This window comes from Ascaphus truei, chromosome 1, assembly GCF_040206685.1.
Source record: "Ascaphus truei isolate aAscTru1 chromosome 1, aAscTru1.hap1, whole genome shotgun sequence".
Lineage (NCBI taxonomy): Eukaryota > Metazoa > Chordata > Amphibia > Anura > Ascaphidae > Ascaphus > Ascaphus truei.
In genome coordinates, this window is record NC_134483.1 from 501,908,398 (window position 1) to 501,922,605 (window position 14,208).

The 14,208-nt window shown below is 42.8% G+C and overlaps 1 protein-coding gene across 1 annotated transcript in view; it reads right to left on the minus strand.

Annotated features, from left to right (window-relative positions):
* STX18 (syntaxin 18) overlaps positions 1-13,643 on the minus strand; it is a 155,408-nt gene extending 141,765 nt beyond the window's left edge. Inside the window, exon 1 of the mRNA XM_075569504.1 lies at positions 13,434-13,643. Coding sequence (XP_075425619.1) covers positions 13,434-13,583 — 150 coding nt within the window. The 5' untranslated portion in view covers positions 13,584-13,643. The remainder of the gene's footprint in view (positions 1-13,433) is intronic.
* Positions 13,644-14,208: the final 565 nt, after the last annotated feature.

A 14,208-nucleotide genomic window follows, 5' to 3' on the forward strand; every position in this document is an offset into this window, starting at 1 on the left:
GGTCAGAACAGCAACAACTTTTGAAAAAATCTTTTAGTTAAGTTCTCAATGTTACTTGAATCAACCTCCTATAATAAGTTATTCCCATATATACAGTAACCTTGGTATTACTTTCAGGAGCTGACATCATAAGAGGTAACATTCCCAAATGAAATGAGCCATTATATGAGATCAAGCCCACAATTGCTCAGTGTCTTAAGTACTCACAATGTGCTTTTAACTTTTATATATGGTGAGTGCACTGTGCATCTGTAATACCGTTTTAAGATACATATTAAACTGTATTACGCTGTGTATGCCGTTTTCTGTTTCCTTTCCATCGATTTGCCTTGATCTCCATCCGTTGCCGCAGTTTGGGTGACTGAGGTGATATCCAGAGGCTGCACTTCCCTTTATTTACACGACTTTATCATTCTATATTATTTGCTTCCTATGAAGAATGATTTCTATTTTCTTCAGACCCAGTGTATTTCTCTCAAAACATCTTCACAATAGATCCCTTTGGCCAAGAAAATAAGCTTTGTTCATTTACACAAGACAACCAATAGGAAAAGAAAAGTGTGGATCACCAATGTCTTTAAATTGACAAGTTTTTACAAACACAGTCTTATCACAAGAGATTGGTCAAGCGTTATAAAGCGTTCATTAAAACGTTTTAAAAACTGTACAAAAATGCTTGTTATTTTAACAAAAAGGTGTCAATCTCCTACATTTAAACCCCTCACTGTGAGTTGCAGGCCCTCGGGGTTAAACACGTCATTTAAAAGAAAAGTGCCTTCAAAAAAGTAAATATACATTTTTAGAAAAGTACATGTAATCAGTTTAAACCAGGGGTGTGCAAAGTTGGAGCTGTGTGCCCCCCCCTGTGCGACAGGCCCAACGCTTGCGCCCCCCCTTCTCTAACGCGGCACCAAATGACGCCGTGGGTCATGTGACCTGCGTTACCATGGCGACGCGTCTAGAAGATTACAGAACCCCGGTAAGTAGAGGTTGCACAGGCCTCGTGCAGACCATCGGCATTTAACTTAAATGCCTTGGGGAAGAGTGGGGGGGGGGGGGTGCTTCAACTGCCAAGCCCCCCCCCCCAACAAAATCCCGCGCCCCCCAGTTTGCACACTGCTGGTCTAGACCGTTATATTTAAAAAAAAATTAGATCTACACACAAACACACATTTTGGATTGTGAAAAGCAGTGACATTGGACTACAAACTTGTCAAAAGGAGCTAGATAAAAAGGACCGGAAGGTCCGAAACATCGCTCCCCCTTTCTTGTGCTGACCCCTTATGCTTGCTTGATGCTTTACACCTTATTTATTTCTACCAGAGTGTGCTACAGAATTCTTTGATGTTTGCACATACATACATATTTTTTATTAAAGAAGAAACATTACGGATTATTCTAAAAGTACAATGATAAGTACTCCAGACATAAAAAGTATTCTTTAAAAAAAATCCCTATGTGATCACTTTAATTTGCTACAGCTCACCTTACTGATTTGTAACTGGGTAAGTGGATAAATGTATGTATAATTGTATTTATATACTGCCAACAAAATGGAGACAAAAATATTATAGTCACAGGGGAGCTCCTGCCTAAAGACAGTAAATGATAGAACTAGACCGATTTACACCAGAAAGTCATTTTTTTACATCATACCCAATAATGGATCACATTTGTACGTTACACATTTATAGTGGATTTTTTTTTCATTGCATGCAGTATTGTGCCAAGAACATTGTTTTAATTTAATTTGCAGTAAAGCTAACAGTTTGAGTGTATAATGTGTCTGTTTTTATATATTTCTCCTTCCTTTCTGTAAATGAAAAGATTGGTAAAAAACTGTTTGAAATATAAATATACAGCTAGGTCCGGAAATAATTGGACACTGATACAAGTTTTGTTATTTCGGCTGTTTACCAAAATAAATTCAAGTTACAGTAAAATAATGAATATGGGCTTAAAGTGCAGTCTATCAGCATTAATTTTAGGGTATTCACATCAAAATTGGAGGAAGGGTTTAGGAATTACATCTCTTTAATATGTAGCCCCCTCTTTTTCAGGGACCAAAAGTAATTGAACAATTAACTCAAAAGCTGTTTCATGGACAGGTGTGGGCTATTCCTTCGTTATTTCATCATCATCAATTAAGCAGGTAAAAGGTCTGGAGTTGATTCCAGATGTGGCATTCGCATTTGGAAGCTGTTGCTGTGAACCCACAACATGCTGTCAAAGGAGCTCTCAATGTAAGTGAAACAGGGCATCCTTAGGCTGCAAAAAAAAAAAAATCCATCAGAGAGCTAGCAGGAACATTAGGAGTGGCCAAATAAACAGTTTGGTACATTCTGAGAAAAAAAGAACGCACTGGTGAGCTCTGCAACACAAAAAGTCCTGGACGTCCACGGAAGACAACAGTGGTGAATGATCGTAGGATCCTTTCCATGGTAAAGAAAAACCCCTTCACAACATCCAGCCAAGTGAAGAACACTCTCCAGGAGGTAGGCATATCATTATCCAAGTCTACCATAAAGCAAAGACTTCACGAGAGCAAATACAGAGGGTTCACCACTAGGTGCAAACCATTCATAAGCCTCAAGAATAGAAAGGCAAGATTAGACTTTGCCAAACAATATCTAAAAAAGCCAGCCCAGTTCTGGAACAGCATTCTTTGGACAGGTGAAACTAAGATCAACCTGTACCAGAATGATGGGAAGAAAAAAGTATTGAGAAGGCTTGGAACGGCACATGATCCAAAGCATACCACATCATCTGTAAAACTCAGTGGATGCAGTGTGATGGCATGGGCTTGCATGGCTTCCAATGGCACTGGGTCACTGGTGTTTATTGATTATGTGACAGAAGACAGAAGTAGCCGGATGAATTCTGAAGTGTATAGGGATATATTGTCTGCTCAGATTCAGCCAAATTCAGCGAAGTTGATTGGACAGCGCTTCACTTTAGAGATAGACAATGACCCCAAAAATACTGCGAAAGCAACCCAGGAGTTTAAGGCAAAGAAGTGGAATATTCTGCAATGGCCGAGTCAATCACCTGATCTCAACCCGATCGAGCATGCATTTCACTTGCTGAAGACAAAACTTAAGCCAGAAAGACCCATGAACAAACAACAACTGAAAACAGCTGCAGTAAAGGCCTGGCAAAGCATTACAAAGGAGGAAACCCAGCGTTTGGTGATGTCTGTGTGTTCCAGACTTCAAGCAATCATTAAAAGACCATTTTATTTAATAGATATCTATACATATATATTTAGGCACTGTACCGTGTATAAGTTTCACTGGATGTGCACTAAGCTCTGTCTGTGTTTCATGTTCTGTCTCTGGTTTCAAGCAATCATTGCCTGCAAAGGATTCTCGACAAAGTATTATAAATGTACATTTTATTTACGATTGTGTTCATTTGTCCAATTGCATTTGAGCCCCTGAAATAAGGGGACTGTGTATGAAAATGGTTGCAATTCCTAAACGTTTCATATGATAGTTTTGTTCAAGCCCTTGAATTAAAGCTGAAAGTCTGCATTTCTATTGCATCTTGGTGGTTTCATTTCAAATCCATTGTGGTGGCGTACAGAGCCAAAATTATGAAAATTGTGTCAGTGTCCAATTATTTCCGGACCTAACTGTATAGTGCCCACATTGTATACAGCAATTCACAAAACAACACTGTAGGGAAAATAAAGTACAAACAATGGGAATATGAGAGGCAAGCAAATTATAACATAAGGCTAAGGGAAACCCTCCCCCAAAAACAGCCAAATGCCCATACAACCCTAAAGTACATTTCACATCAAGAATTACTACTTTAAAAATGATTACATTTAGCCTTTATTAATGTAGCACTGACAGAAAACTCACAAATCAAGAGACAGAAAGCCTGGCAATATTACACAACTAATGAGAGTTTGTGTGCGCGGCTGGGATTTCTGGTGCAATTTCACAGGCATTTCGAGTCTACGTCTTTCTAGGATTTAAGCAACAACATTCCATGTTAGGTCAGGAAAAGAATGTTCAGTTTAAACCGCAGCAAGCTGGTGACACACTGCATGAAACAGCAGGTGATGTTTAAACCAGCAAGATCAGCTGATTTTGGAAAACCTTAAGAAACAGACTCCCAGACAGGATGTCTCTAAAAGGAGAGGTGCAGCGGTTCCGGGAGACATCAAAGCCCAGCGGAATCCCCTATTAAATTAACCCCCACTCGTGATTTAATCTGAAACATACGGCACACATGGACCTCTTCACAGAAGTTCTAATATGATTGGTCACACACACTACAGAACTATCTGCGACATTGGCTTTGCAGCAAACAAGTACTGTCATCTCCGATGTGCACATACTAAAAACAGACAGGTCCGGTGGGAGGAGAGGAAACAATACATTTTTTTTTTTTTTTTTTTTAAATGCTGATGAAATATATCCAGAGAATATAGGTCTACATCTTTGGGCTTTGTTATTCTATTTTGTGTGTGCTCATTTGCATATCATTTCCCAGAATCCCTAGCGACAGTGGAAGCACTATATGCTAAGAGATAACGGTGAAAAGCAGGTTGCCGACCTGTCAGACATTAATGCAGCGGTGCGCAAAGTGGGGGCGCTGGAATAGGTCCCGCGCTCTTCCCTGAGGCATTTAAATTAAATTCCGGGTAGGGATCGCGTGAGGCCTCTGCAACAATAAAACTTACCTTGATTCAGACACTGAGACTCGTCGCCATGGCATGCAGCGTCAAATGACGCTGCGGTGTCATGCGGGGTGACGTCACACGGCTGTCTCCATGGAAACGGGGTCACGTGACCCCACAGAATCCAGTGATGCCGCACACAAGCGAAGGGCGGAGGGCGTGAGAGCGAGGGGGAGCTGGCAGGGGGGCGCAGCTCAAAAATTTTGCGCTCTCCTGCATAAATGTACACACAAGTGATAGTTTTAGTCATTTGTTTTTTTTTTTATTGCAAAATAAGTTACTTTCTTGAATCTTATGGAGTGGTGAGGAACGAGCTTCACAAAGCTCAGATAATGGGTATCGGCGCTCACTAAGCGTTAGCCGCTATTGAATGGCAGTTAACGCTGATCAAGCGCCGATATCTGTTAAGCCTTTTTATTATCACATTTACAGTAGGACATAGCTCATTCTCCAGCAAAACAGACATGCCATACACTATTGATAGAAAACAATCTTCACTTTATTTTGCGGACAACGACAGGTTTTTAAGCCCATTTTGCATGAAAATACCGATGCTACCAACGAGCCTTCTGACAACCGAAATATAATGTTCAAATAATCCCCATAACCGCCAAAAAGGGGTCTACAACCCTGCACACAAAAGGCGCTACGGTCAGGTCAACTTTTACTTCATTATCTGCAAAAAATGAAATATGGAAACATTTCTACACCAGTCATGTTCCACCAACACACCACTTGTACAAAGAGCGCTTGGATAATGCCAGGAGAAATGTGAATGGCACAGTGTGAACACGCATGCAGGGGAGCAGTGCCCCCTACACATCCATAGCTTGTAAACCTATATGCGAGAACAGCAACATAAATAAAAGCATTTTGTTAACCAAAGAATGGTATCGCGCGTGTGTGTGTGTGTGTATATATATATATATATATATATATATATATATATATATGTATATATATATATATATATATATATATATATATATATATATATAATCAAAAAATAAATAGATGATACCGTTCTGTGGCTAACAAAATGCTTTTATTTGTGCGAGCTTTCGAGATACACTGATCTCTTCTTCCGGCGATACACACACACGATACCATTCTGTGGCTAACTAAATGCTTATTGATATAGATATATCTATATCTGTATTGATTACCTTTAATGAAAATAAAATTACCTAAGCTGCTGATCGATCAGTGAATATCCTGCTCCTTGTGTTCACCTAATGGCCGACTTTGAATCAATCCTTCAGTCAGTGGAATGCAACAACTACAATATAACCTTATATTAATAAGGACAACATTGTCTATTGTCAGACACAGTCACCTGCTGGGAACAACGCAACACTTTCTTGGTTGTGATAATTTGTTGCCAAAGCTCTTGCACTGCTGGGCTCAAAAAAAGATGTGTCAGAGCTTGCTGTAGCAACCAAAATGAAGGATGCTTAGTACATTAAAATTCATGAAAAATGGCATTAAGAGTTGGGGGAAAAAATCACACATAGGATGTTTCATGTTTTGCTGCCTTCTTTATTAATTTGAGTTCACTGATGAATGTGAGGGTAAAGGTTGTAGGAGAATTAATTGTATGAAAATGGATTAGTCCGTGCAGTACGTTCACCTGCCTGCTAATGAAATGCAGTTTTTATACATGTGAAGCGAGCATGCAAGTTATCTGACAAAGCAATCACTTAGATACAATATAAGGATAGCATTGCTGGAAACAAACTGTGCACAAAATCGTGAATTAATCTGACATCCTGTGAAACAAACAATATAGAGAACAATATCAAAAAAAAGATAACTACATATTACAAACTAAACTATATAAATGTTAAACTGAAACTCAGAGAAGAGTCTCATGCGACAGTATGGGACCACAACCAAGGCCAGTACAATGAGAGTCAAGGCCAGAATAAAATAAAACATGTTACACGTGAAACCTAAAACGGAACCAACCAAGACACTTTGCTGCTGCTAAAACACACTTCGATTATAGAGGAGTCATACATATCCAGCGTAGATCATAGAAGGCAAACACAGGTTTCCATACCTGTGGCCCTCACACTCCAGACTGCATAGCAAACATCATCCTCTTCAGGTAAGCAGGAGTTCATAACTTGCCCTTTATTACCACACATGCAGGCATCATATTTGTAGCCAAATGGTTAGGACCACAGGTAAGCACATAACTGTGTGCTTTCCACTGGCCAAACGAAAGCATTGTGGCATGAGGGGACTTCAGGCAAATTGTTCCCTTTGGCCACCAATTGGAAAGCCATAAGGTGCCCTGTACCAAGATGTACGAGACAAAAAAAACTCTTTAAAGAAAAACCTACACACTTTACCAGTAGGCTAAAAATAACTAAATATGAGGAAGAACCTGATTGGGCGGGGCTGATGGAACCTGAAATTGACAGGTAAGAATCTCTTAGGCTCACTTAGCCTGAACATTTTCCTACCCACTGTAAAACCTCAGACTGCATTTGATCCATGGGTTTCGGATAGCCTTGTATCTATCCTAAGCACTTTCCAATTCCATTACTGTATTAGCCTCTGCCACTTCTCTTGGGGGACTGTTCTACAGTACCTCCCTTTCTGTACTGTACTTACACACATTTCCCCGAGCCTCGCACCCTATATACCAGGGGTGCGCAAACTGGGGGGGCGGTGGCGGTTGCTGAGGCCCAGTGCTCTTCCCCGAGACACCGCGCGAGGCCTCTGCAACCTCAACTTACCAGGATTGAGCCGGCTTCTGGTCATGTCGCCATGACAACGTGGCATCAAATGACACCATGGGGTCATGTGACATGACGCGTAGTCATGGTAACGCGCGTCAAATGACACTGCGGGGTCACGTCGCCGGGTCACTGGAGAAGGGGGGCGTAGCAAAAAAAAAAAAAAAAAAAAAAAACACCTTTGCGCACCACTGCTATATACCATGACGTGCTAGTTCCAAGAACTTCTCTATCCCTGTGTAATTTCCCACAAATGACAGGACCAGATTTTCATAAACAGGGTGAACGGAGGTGGATATGCGCAGGCTTATTTGCTGCCAAAAAGGTATCTGCAATACATTGCACCTTTCCTTGCGGTCACAAATGGAAGTGTATAAACATGTATGTATTGCCCTTTTTATGGGGTTTGCCTTTGTGCCATTTCAGTATGGCTGTTGGGTTCAAATATGAAAACCTTTTCAACACAAGTTAAATGCCAGAGAACATATTACATAGTAGAGGTCTTATCCCTTTCCCGCAACTCTAATATATCTTGAAGGGCTGTGGTATGGAGCGCAGTATTTACACCCTGGAAGAAAAGAAGGATAGGCATTTATTAGGTACTTTTAGATATCTCTGCAGTTTAATTTTATTGCTCACACAGGGATCAGCAACAAATTGGCCAGCAAATTGTAAATAGCGGGCTGCAAGGTTAAATTACATATTGTGGAAAATCAGTTTTCCCTTGGTGATTGGTAAAATGAGTTATACTGTAGCATTGAAATGAACAAGAATCGAGAAACAATGCGTTTATTGACAGGGCAGTGATGACACTGTGTGGTGTGTGCGTGTGGTGTGTGTAGTGTGCCCAAACATAGTTAATTATAAATGCACAAGATAGGCACGAAGAGCATTTTCATTTCAGGAAAGAAGCTTATAAAGGGACTACGTTATTAAAGCAGGTGGGAAAGTAGGCAGACCCACTGAACGTCATTAAAGTGCTAGTTGTAGGCATGTGCATTACTAAATTCCACTCTTCTCCGTCAAAGGACACAACAAGCCATTGCTTAATGCTGCAGTTCAGTCAATATCCTGCATGTGTGTTTTTTTTAATAAATCAGTTCTGTAGTAAGAAAATATACTTTTAGCATTTTCTGTTTTAAAAACAACAACTTTGAAAGACCAATTTTCTTGTATTCTATTTTAACAGCCATTTGCTAAGGCACTGCCCCTTCATGTCCTGTCACAAGCCCTGGCACACCCCTTTGTCAGCCCTGCCCTCCCTCTAGCACATGTCAGTGCAGGAGTGCTCATGAATATTCATGAGCTTCCACTGACAGACAAGCAGAATATAAACAGATCCCTTCACTAATTATGTCACCAAATTTCGACCTATCAATACATGGAGAACGAATTGACCTGCAGCTATACAGTTCTTTAGGTAATTAGAGATTGCACTCATGAAACTATTGAAGTAAAAAATTCATTTAAAAAAAAGACTTAACTGCAGCTTTAAGGACTGGGACCCGCTGCGCCCGGCGGCGCGGGCGGCCGCACGAGCGTTCACCACCAGCAGGGGGATCCTCCCGAGCCAGTCCCAGTCCCCCCTCGCTGCACAGCTCACTACACGCTGTGACGCGTCAGCCGCTAGGGAATTCAAGAGAATTGTAATCCCAAGCGGCGACGCGTCACGTGGTGTGGCTGTGAGCCAATGGGGAGGGGAGGCTTCGGGGAGCGGGGAGGAGAGTGTGGGGGGAAAACAGCGATTTTAAATAAACTCTGCAGCACCAAGGAAGCCCCCTGCTCCCTCTCACAGACTCTCTCCTCTTGGGGGGGGGTCCCCCTTCCGATTCCCCCCTGCTCCGATCCCCCGGGCTCCAATTCACCCCCCCGACCCACCCCTGTGTGTATTTGTGAGTGTCTGTCTGTCTGTCTGTCTGTGTGTGTGTGTGTGTGTGTGTGTGTGTGTGTGTATGTGTGTGTATGTGTGTGTGTGTGTGTATGTGTGTGTGTGTGTGTGTGTGTGTATGTGTGTGTGTGTATGTGTATGTGTGTGTATGTGTGTGTATGTGTGTGCCTGAGTGAGTGCCTGTCTGTGTGTGTGTGAGCAGCTGAGGAGTTGAGGGGCTGAACAGTTGAGGGGCTGAACGGCAGAGGGGCGGTTCCGCCCCCTCACGTCATGGCCACGCCCCGTCATGGCCGCGCCCCCTGACCCGTTTGGCCACCCCCCCCCCCCCCGCTCGCAAAAATTATCCCTTTGGACCGGAAAAAGCCCCAAGTGCCTCTCCACGCGCCGCCTGTCTGCAGTGCGGGCGCGTGGTCTGAGGCAGCGGGGCCTTAGCCTTAGGCCGTGAAAGGAGCAGCAAAACACAGCAGGCAAAAAACATTCCCCCATAACTCTTATGATTTACTTCCTGTATTGTATTGTATGTCTTTATTTATATAGCGCCATTAACGTACACAGCGCTTCACAGTAGTAATACACGTGGTAATCAAATAAATAACAGATAATATAAATAACAGATCATGGGAATAAGTGCTTTAGACATAAAAGTAACATTAAGGAAGAGGAGTCCCTGCCCCGGGGAGCTTACAGTCTAATTGGTAGGTAGGGAGAACGTACAGAGACAGTAGGAGGGAGTTCTGGTAAGTGCGTCTGCAGGGGGCCAAGCTTTATTTATCATGTGTTCAGAATATCCACAGTGCTATTCATATGCTTCTTTAAGCAAGTGTGTCTTAAGGTGGGTCTTAAAGGTGGATAGAGAGGGTGCTAGTCGGGTACTGAGGGGAAGGGCAGTCCAGAGGTGTGGGGCAGTCAGTGAAAAAGGTTTAAGGCGGGAGAGGGCATTAGATACAAAGTGGTAGAAAGAAGACATCCTTGAGAAGAACGCAAGAGTCTGTATCATGAGGGTTGGCATGACCATGGGCTTACTGGTTACACCACGTCCTGGTTTCTAGGGGGGAGAACCCGGGACGTGATTGCAACGACCTGGAACCCCCTCCAATCCATTGGGGACCATGGTAGCGACAAGCAGTACTCAAACGTGTTAACCTTTACAGTGCAAGAGGGCAAAAAAAAAAAAAAAGGAGAGGATGGAAGCACGGGGGATTTTTACATAGAACCACAGCCAGAATAAAGATAAGCACGTACACTAAAATAAAAATATATATAATCACACAAGTATAATTGCAAAATAAATCTAATTGCACTGTTAATCTAGTTGCCAAGTACAATCTTCACTTGTCTAACATTGCACAATCTCTAGTACACAATAATGTCTCTAGGCAGTATATTTGAAGACTAGACAACTATGTTTTCTTATGAATTAATTGTTTATTATTAGGGGCTGAAGGAGTGGCTCAGTGAGTAAAGACAATGACTAAAAACAAAGCAGGGGAGCCTGGTTCAAATCCCCATGTCAATTTCATGTGGATTGGGCAAGTCACTTTACCTCCCTGTGCACAGGCACCAAAAATAGATTGTAAGTTCTACAGGACAGGGATCCATGCCTGCAAAAGTCCTATGTATAGCGCTGTGTACACTATCAGCGCTATACAAGAAATATTATTAGAGGTATCTGGTGTGTGTCTAGAAATGATTCCTGTTAAGAGTAAAAAGTATGGTAAAAATGGGACAAGTGAAGGAGAAAAAACAGAGTTAAAGAGGTCCCTCCTGAAAAGTCTTTACATGAAGCCCAAATCATGAAGCTGTTGGCAAATAACTGACAGCTTTAAAATCAGACAATCTTATCCTAAAGATGTTTTCATAAGTCTGTAATATACAATTGACCACTCTCAGAACATAATATCTTCATTGCAAAGTGTATGAAATCCCCAACAAATACAATAGCTGATATGGACTATGTCATTATTTACTTGATTCCAATTATTTTAAATGAAGGCTGTGTGTGCGCACTAAGAGGACTGTAGTGGCAAAAAAAAATAAAAAAAATCTAGTGGCATGCTTACAACTTCAGGTCAGAAATGATGGGACACCATGACTTGTTGCACCATAGGGGGCAGACCTGTCAATCACTGCTCTCCAGGCATTGTGGGGCGACTTTAAGAAAAAGTGGTGATTAGCAGCTCTGCTTCTGAAGAGGTTCTTTAGCAGCCACGGTCTTGGCTTCACATCACCCCAAATTTTCCACTTGTCTTTGACAAGTGGTTTTTTTTTTTGTAGCCTTGACCATGGCCCATATTTACTATGCAGTCTTTTGCGATAAGGCACCTTCAGGCAGTGAACATGTTACAGCCCATTTAAGTGAATGGGCTGTAAGGTGCCTTATTGCAATAGTCTGCTGAATAAATATTGGCCCTGTATGTTTTAAATCCACACGTGAGGTGCCTGCCAGCACCAACGTTCAGAGGTCATGTGACACCAGGTCACGAAAGCCAACCTCTAAAGAGCACCATGAGGTTATTAATTTAACTATAAGTGAAAAACAACAACAACCTTCCAACTATGAGTCCAATACATGGAAACCCGGCCACAGATGTTCCTCACAACGAATAAGTGAGGGGATATCTACCAAACCACATAATCAAATGCTCGAGGAAGCCATCAATCTTACAACTGCCAGATCAAGGAACCCCAGCATACATTATAGTAGGGGTGCGCAAACTTTTGCAGCTGCTGCCCGCAGTGCTCTCGCCGATGATACCTCCGTTCCCTGCATCAAATGACGCCGTGGGTCATGTCAGCAGCCGTCTGAATCTCGGTAAGTAATTGTGAGCGCGGGGCCTCTGCAACCACCTCGCCCCCTACAAAAGTCTCCCGCCCCCCCTGGGTTGCACGCCCCCCAATTTGCGCACCGCTGCATTATAGGCAAACAAAGAATGGCAGACAGCACCACCTTCTTAAAGAGCTACCAACAATGTCTTGTACATAATATATACCCTGTTCACTTATTAACTATGTATTTGTAACCATGTATTTGTCATCATAGCTCCATGATCAGAACATACTTGAAAACAAGAGGTAACTCAATGTATTACTTCCTGGTAAAACAGTTTATAAATAAATAACCAATATCAAGAATTTTAAGCAAAGGTGCTAGGGAATCCCTGTCAATTCCCAAGTAAACAAAGTCTACCCTGCATGCTTATAAAATAAACACATAAGACTATGTTAACCCCAACTATATAGTGTGAACATACAGTAGTGTACAGTATAACCAATGTCAGCATTTAACCCAACCAGTGAGTGATCACACAATATAGTAACCCAATCCCTGATCCTCAAGAAACCTTCAGCCAACAAATGAGGGACCGCAGCATATGGTAATCAAACCTGAGGTAACTGGTAATACGGTAACCCAACCCCCGATAGACCCGGCAATACGGTAACCCAACCCCCGATGGACCTGGCAATACGGTAACCCAACCCCCGATGGACGCGGCAATATGGTAACCCAACCCCCGATGGACCCGGCAATACGGTAACCCAACCCCCGATGGACCTGGCAATACGGTAACCCAACCCCCGATGGACCTGGCAATACGGTAACCCAACCCCGATGGACCCGGCAATACGGTAACCCAACCCCCATTGGACCCAGCAATACGGTAACCCAACCCCCGATGGACCCGGCAATACGGTAACCCAACCCCCGATGGACCCGGCAATACGGTAACCCATCCCCCGATAAACCCGGCAATACGGTAACCCAACCTGGACCCAGCAATACGGTAACCCAACCACCGATGAGTCACGTCACAATAATGTATCCTAACTCCTGACTTGCAAAAATGGTAACCCCACATATGGCAGCCTAAATAGTAATAGCCATCACACAGTAACCAAACCCTTAAGTGATACAGCACATGGTAACCCCTGACCGACCCAGCAATAAAGCAACCAAACTCCTGATAAGCAACATATGGTAACCCAACCCCTGGTGCGCCGGGCGCTAACCCTCCGCTTTGTCAAAGGGTCTCGAAAAGCCTCGTGTGGTTTTTAGAAGATGTTCCGGTTACCGAAACCTAAGGGGTCTCCCCTCCTCTGCACTCACCACCTCCCGGGCTCTGCAGCTGAACACCCCCCGCGGGCGGTTCCTTCTCCTCAGGAGGTCGCTCTCCGGCAGGGGAACCCCCAGCGCCTTGTTCCGGGTCTTCACGGTCTTGACACTGGCCCGGAACAGCAGGGTGATGTCCGCAGCCATCCTCACACCCTGCCAGCAGCAGCAACCGCCACGTCATCACCCAGCGCGGTGCAGCTGCAACACGGCTCCGTGTGATCCCACGGACTCCGGCACTGGCGTTCCGCCGCTCATTGGTTTCAACCCCCCCGTGCTGTGTGAATACATGCGAGTGAGAGGATAAATGACACACATGGAGGAATCAAATAAACAAGCAATATATATGATACGTTTATATATAAGCATACGTGTGTGTGTGTGTGTGTGTGTGTGTGTGTGTGTGTGTGTGTGTGTGTGTGTGTGTGTGTGTCTATATATATATATATATATCTATAGATATATATGTAAAAAAAAATCAGCTTTCAATAAATACTTCTTCATTTCTGCCAATGTAAAACATGCCTATAATTTCCTCTCTAAGAAAGTTAATTAGAAAATTATCCCTAAGAATTCATTTAAAAAAAGCAAGTTGCGAAGTACTTTGTATAGAATCCTGTTTTCAATGAAGGGATAAATTAGTGAAATAAATACATTGATTAATATAGGGGGGAGAGTTGTGGACTCCTGTGTGTAGGATTTCGATTCCCCAAAAAATATATTTTCTTCATAAGTGAATTTTCTCTATACGTGATTTCCTTTAAAAATGTTT